The sequence below is a fragment of the Corvus brachyrhynchos genome, unplaced genomic scaffold (assembly GCF_000691975.1).
Source record: "Corvus brachyrhynchos isolate BGI_N302 unplaced genomic scaffold, ASM69197v1 scaffold114, whole genome shotgun sequence".
NCBI lineage: Eukaryota > Metazoa > Chordata > Aves > Passeriformes > Corvidae > Corvus > Corvus brachyrhynchos.
In genome coordinates, this window is record NW_008238337.1 from 4,818,425 (window position 1) to 4,825,053 (window position 6,629).

The following is a 6,629-nucleotide window of genomic DNA, read 5'->3' on the forward strand; positions in this document are numbered from 1 at the left end:
AAGAGACTTTTCCCTGCCGTGCCCTGGCTCGGCGGCCCCGGGCCGGGGCTGGCGCGGGTGCTGCTGGCTGGGTGACGCTCCCGCGGTGGCACCGACGGAGCCGGAGCTGCCGCCTGGCCGTGGTGGGTGCCCCTCACTCTGTCGTGTTGCCGTGTCCTTCCCGACCATTACTGCTGACTCTCTGATAACCTTGCTCCATACTGCTGATGATCAACAGTGTGACTCTGATGCACTTCAAAGTACTGAATTCTAACTGTCCTGTGGTTTAAATGTTATTGCTACTTCATGGGAGCGTTGAACTCGAATTATTCCCTGGGTTTGTTGTACTCACTAATAGTAGCTACCACCGTTTTGCTTCTTCTACGTATATGCAGTACTATAACTGACACAATAGAGTAATAATTTGGTGAAGAGGAATTTATGGTAGCTTCATCTAGTGCTCTGTTGTATAAATTGACTATTTTAGCACAGTTTTTAAAGAGCAGATTCCTTTTGACAAGTTTACAGTGAACATAAAGACAGTTCTTTTCCATTTCAGGTCAACTGCACTTTTTAAAAAATTAAAAAGAAATGATTCAAATCCAGTGCATTGTAGAGCATGTGCTGGGTTCCGGTGTGTGTGGGTACCTCGGTACGTATTCCGGATCACTCCTCAGTCCTGGGACTCGGGATCCTCCTCTGCTGTACACAGGCGTGTTCCCATAGCATAGAAATCCCCAGAAATCCCCAGTTCCCCCTGCAGCCCGGCCCGGGAGGTTCGTGCACATATCACAGCTCAGCTTGGGAAAAGATCTCTTGTTTTCTGTTCTGAAGAGTTCAAACTGCCCACATGGAAACCAGTGTGGGAAAAGTGAGTGTGGAACTGACAGAACGAGCTGATCAAATGCTGGGTTTATGGTAATTCTGCTTGGGGCATCAGGTGTGTTGGGTGGAAGGTCTTGCTGAAGGAAAGGAAAATCCTGAGCTGCCCCACAGCTTCCAGCTGGGACACAGCTTCCAGCCCTGGGTGTTGTGGTGGTTTGTAAGAGAGAGGTCAGGGCTGAACTTAGCTTTTTTTCCAATTCAGTGAACACCTTAGAGAAGGTTTTTCTTCCCAGCTACAGAGGTACAACTCTCCCAGTCCCTGAAGACAGTGGAGCTGTGCCTGTGTAAGTGGGAGCAGAAGTTGTGCGTGGTTTGTCGAGCGTGTGTGGCTGTCAGATCACCACAGAGTTCCTTGGAGAAAAGTAGTAAAAGTGGCTCTGTTTGCTTCTGCGTGGGGGCTGGGTTTGCTGCAGAGCTTGTGCAAACCTTGACTGACCACCTGGGGCTGCACCAAAGGGAAAATGCATTCTGGAAAATACCCCCAGTGAGTCAGTGGTTCCTTTCCATGATTTTTTTCCCCCCCCCATTTATTTTCCAAATTATTCTGTATAAAGAGTACCAGCCTCTCTGTCATTCCTGTTGAGCATCTCAGCTCCTCTGTAAGGAGCAGTGTCAGAGGTGATTGGTCAAAGGTTGTGTTTGATGATCTTGGAGGTCTTTTCCTACCTAAATGATTCCATGATTCTGTGTGTGGTATTTAACAAGTGTTTGGGATAGAAAATGTCCCATCCCGCTGGCTGTGGTTCCGCTTTTCCTACAATACCATGCAATGCTCGTATTTTCCTCCTTGATTTAGAAAAAATCTCCCTCAGATGGTGTAAAAACCTGCTCACAGTTCTTGTGTAACTTGTTTTTACTTTCTTAGTCCCTGATCAGTTCCATTCTTCTCCTTCAGTTATTTTCCATGGCTGGGTTTCACTCTCACTCCCTGTCAGCAGATTCCGGTGCCGATGTCAGGGAGGGAGGAACAGGTCATCAGCTGGGAAATTGTGCCTCAAACCCAGAGATTTTGTATGAAATGAAGGCTGTGTATTGACTTAGGGTAATACATCTATTTTGGAATGTGATGGAGTTGGGATGGCCCCGGAATACCCTCGTTATCCTGGTCCTTGCTGCCCCATCCCGATGGGAGGGGCAGGAAAAGATTTGGATTTCTTTAGCCAGCTGATTTATTGACAATTTAAAGTAGCTGTATTTTTTTGACTTGTATCCAACTGTGCAGCTAGGAGAGGAGAGGTTATCACAGGGACAAACTCCCGAACGAAGCTGGGATCCCAGTAAGAAACGAGGGCTCTCTGTGGAAGTGACTGGATGTGCTGGTGTGGAGGGAGAGCTGGAATTGCTCCCTCCAAACCAGAAAAATCTGGGATACTGCCCCAGACTGCTCCTTCCTGCTGTAGGAAGCAGGGCCTCTCAAGCTTTTGTTTTGGACAAAGATTTCTGGTGGTGTTAATTTGCAGGAGGGTCTTTGTGTGTTTAGGAACCCCTCGTTTATTCGGTAATTATGTTGCAAACTCATGAAACCTGTTAAAGAAACACTTACTGTGGGGTGTTTTTTGTGTTTTTTTTTTTTCCAATCCTTCATCCAAGTGTTGGCCATCCACTTCTCCAAGTGTAAAACTTCTTCCTCTTAGTTGTGTTTGAGCTTTTTGTGTTCTTGTCCCTGGTCCAGTAGAGCCTCAGCTGCAGGCTCACGGATTCTTCCCAAAATGCTGCTGTGAGAGAAGCTGGTGTAATGCTGGAGTGGATCCAGCTGGGATTGACATTCCTGGTATGTTCCCCCACCCCCCAGCAGGCTTCAAAAAATCTTGGAACAGGCTAATAATAGCTGGAAGTGTGTCTGGGAAGGGAAGCCTGGCAGGTAGGGAGAGCAGCTCCGGGGATAGACCTGGGCTTAGCCACATTCGAGTTTCCCTCAATTTCTTGGGGCTGTCCTGAGCAGGGCCAGGAGTTGGACTCTGATGATCCTTGTGGGTCAGGATATTCCATGATTCTGTGACTCAGCACCTCCCCTTTGGAAACGCAGCGGGAGTTTTGCCTCTCCCACTTCTATCAAGGGGTGAAAACCCAGAAATTGAATTGTGAGGTTGGGTTTGGCTTTGAGATATATCAGGTGTTTGCAGCCCGGTGTGGAGGAGGTGGAAACGCTGCTTTGTGCTAAAAAAGGCTTGTTCTGGTTGTGCTCCTGCCCGTAGTGGACACTGCTGGTGGCCAGAGGAGCTCTCAGGGTTGATGTTCCCTGAGCAGGACCAGCCCCAGTTCTGGGGTGACTCGGCATCGTCATCCCTCGGGTTTACAGTGAACCAGCTCATGAGGAGTGGAATCCCTGGAGCTCTGAGTTGCTCTTTCCCCTGGCAGCTGGTCAGCTTTAGGACCAGGTTCCTTGATTCCACGTCCATATCCATGTCCCGTGGCCGTTGGCATGGCGGTGTCACCTCCCAGCACGTGGCAGTGACACAGCTCCTCTGCCTCTGAGGTGTTTGCACCTGAAATATCCCTGGAGGAAGGACTGTTTGAAGTGTACAGTAGACAGTAAATAATTCTAGTTGTGTTGATTAATGAAAGGAATGAGTCAGTTCTACGAATTAAAGAGAAAAAAAAAATCTGAAAAGCGTATTTTGACAAAGCATAGTATTAATTTTAATATTGTAAAAAAAAAAAAGGAAGATATCTAAAATATACAGAGAAGATATGTATATCCAAATGTCTGAGGAGTTTCAAGATAATCTACTTTTGTTTCCTGTTGGTTTCTATTCCATGGTGTACATATTGTGTGGATGGAACATTGGCTGTTTTAATACTGTTGTTAAATTGTATTTTTATTTTGTGTTAAACTAATCATCACAGACTCAGCTTTATTTTGTTTATGTAAAGGTTGCTATGCTCTGTAGGTATAAACCCGAGAATTCTATTTTAACAGAAAAAGCATTTTATATTATTTATTAAATACATGTTTCTCCAACTTCTGACATTCCACAGAATTTCTGCTCCGTATGTGTATGGAAGTGGCAGCTCCTTTCAAGCAGGATCAGCCAGCTTTATTCTGTTTTTCATGACAAAGTGGGGATAGATTCCCTGAGGCTGTGCAGCCCTTCTCTCCCAGCACAGGGACTCCAGGCTCTGTCAGGACCATCTCAGGTAGCTCCTGAATGCAAAAACACCTGGGAAGCTCTTGCAAATCCACCCCTCAATGTGGTATTTCCAAATTTCCCCTTTATCCCTCAGCATTCTCAGAGCAAGCGTTTTATTCACAGGAGTCTGTGCTGAGTTAATGAGAACTAATGACCCAATTTGGGGCAAGGAGTCAGCTTGGTGTTTGATCCAGCTCAGCCATCAGGGAATTGCAGAGTTCCATCATTCCGAGGGGAAGGAGTGAGCGGAGGGAGAGCCTGGACCCAAAACATTCTTACTGGAGCTGGGTTTGGTGTTTGAGGGGGATCAGTGATCCTAAAAAACAGGATCCTGAGGCAGGAGCAGTGCCTGTCCCATAGCCAGGGCCAGGGCAGGACCCTGCTTCGTGTCACATCCCAGGAGGGGAGTGGCTGCCCCGGGACCCTGCAGGGACTGTCCCTCGGGGGTGTGGGGAGGGTGACCCCCAGGCAGGACCCCCCTGTGGTGCCACTGCTCCAGGAGCTGCTTCTGCTGGGCACATCTGGGCACATCTGCAGAGTCAACCCCGGCACCCCCATCCCCAGTGAAGTACAGAAATAGCCCTAAATTTATCAGTTCCTAAAAATAGTTCCAGTTGCAAGCATGGCCTGTGAGTTTGAGGAATACTTGAGGTGGAACGTCGTGTGCTCTTGAATTTCCACCTGCTCTGAATTTCTGCCGTGGTGGGGCTGGAGGTGTGTTCTGGTCAGGGCTGATCCCCGAGGCTTTTCCGGGGTTAAATGTGGCATTTTCCTGCTGCTGAAGTTCTCTCCTTGCTGAGGAGCTGCCTGGGGCAGGGAGGGATCTCTGCTGTGCTCATTCTGGAGCAGTCTCTGCCTTCTTTCCCGTTTCCCCCTCTGATCCCATTGGATTTTGGGGTGAGCTGTAGCCTGAGGTGTTCCTGGAGGGAGGGGGGAGCTGGTGGTGGGTGAGACTGTGCTGGTGGCATTGTGGCTCTTTAATGTCACCCCTGCAAAGGTGCCCTGGTGGGGACAGTGCTGAGGCTGCTGGCCTGGGGTGTGTCCAGGTAGGGCTTTGGCAGAGAACCAGGGGCCAGGTGCAGGAAGGTGGCTTTGTCCAGGGCCAGGTCTGGTCTGGGTTTGTGTGACACGATGTGTTTCCAGGCTGGAAAAGGAGATGGGGTGAGGTATGGGCTGGGAAGAGGCTTTCCTGTTGGTAGCAGGCATCTTCTGCCTGCTCCCAGACAGTAGATGTGGGCAAGATGGCACAAAAAATGCGTGTGAAAAACAGAATAAAGCAGGAACATCCTCGGAGAGGGGATTTGTGAGCACTCCCAATGCCTCACTAGGTCCTTCAAAACAAAAAGGAGCAGATTCACACGAACAGCTACTCGTGATGAAGGAAACGATCGAAAAGAGAACCTGTCCAAAATGTGTAATGAATGGTAAGCAAAGCCAGGATCTGTAAATAACTTTAGATATTGTATCGATGAGATCATTCCTTGTTTTATGTACTTGGCTCTTTCCATATTTATTGTGGGGAGGAGGGTCCCGGTGCCTGTGAGCTGTGGCCTCGCTCCTCACGGACTGTCCCGGAGTTTACAGCCCCGTCGTGGCGGGTGTGCCACCCTCGGTTCTTGCCGCCAGTATTTTTTTAACGGATTATTTTGGCACAGCTAAGCTGCTTCTGTGTGTTGGTCAGTACAACTGCTCTCCTACGACCAGACCCCAATAAAAACCGTCCTTTGCGTGTGTGCCGGCGCCTCGTTCTTTCCGTGTCACCTGTCCCTTGCCGCTCCGGCCATGAGGCTGTACTGGGCCGTACTGGGCCGTACTGGGCTGTACTGGGCTGTACTGGGCTGAGCAGCTGCCTGCAGGGCACAGCTGGATGGAGCCCATGCACCATTGCCCCGCTGCCAGGTAAGTCCCTTCACTCCCCCAGCCCTGTGCACTGCGTTTGTCCTGGTTTTTCCGAGGGACACACCAGCCGTGTCCTGCGGCTGCGGCGGGGGGGGGGGGCTGGCTGTGCCAGGAGGCCCTGGAGTTGTGTGATAGGTGACCAAGGGTGGCTTTCTGCAGTGCCACCTGGGAAGGATCATAGAAACTGCGTGTCCTTGTGCTGTCCCAGGTGGAATTGGGGTTGGTGAGATGCTTGGGCCAACCCTCAGTCTCCTGCCAGGTGACTCCACAGTGACAATCCCATTTCCTTTCTTACTCCAGAGCTGTTCTGGCTGTGGGTGTTGATGTCCTGGGTGTGTCAGATGTGGAGCAGCCGAGGTGGGGACATTGCACCTTTGCAGCTCAGCTTGGCCTGAGCTGGTGACCTGTATCCTGACTGGCTGTCGGCTGCTGGGGCATGTGGGACACAGGTCGTGCTGGGCCCGGGGGGTCACCCTTTACCCCATGTGGTCACCACGTGTCCACTCTGCTGCTCCCCTCCCACCTGCCCTGGCCGGGTGCTGACCACGCTGGTGTTGGTGCCAGGGGCTATTTTGAGCTCTGTTCTCAGGTCCTTCTCCAGCTCGGCCCCATCTCAGGGCGGGGGGAACTGGGGTGCTCTGGGGAGCCCCGTGCTGGGCTCCCAGCACAGAGCGTCCCCTCGGGCAGCACCAGAGTGCCCTGGATTGGCTCACACCAAACCAGAGCGGTTGCCCC

The 6,629-nt window shown here is 50.6% G+C and overlaps 1 protein-coding gene across 1 annotated transcript in view; it reads left to right on the forward strand.

Annotated features, from left to right (window-relative positions):
* The first annotated feature begins 5,777 nt into the window (after window positions 1–5,777).
* Window positions 5,778–6,629, forward strand: part of MYO18B (myosin XVIIIB) — a 57,672-nt gene continuing 56,820 nt past the window's right edge. Inside the window, 1 exon segment of the mRNA XM_017734726.1 lies at window positions 5,778–5,825. Coding sequence (XP_017590215.1) covers window positions 5,778–5,825 — 48 coding nt within the window.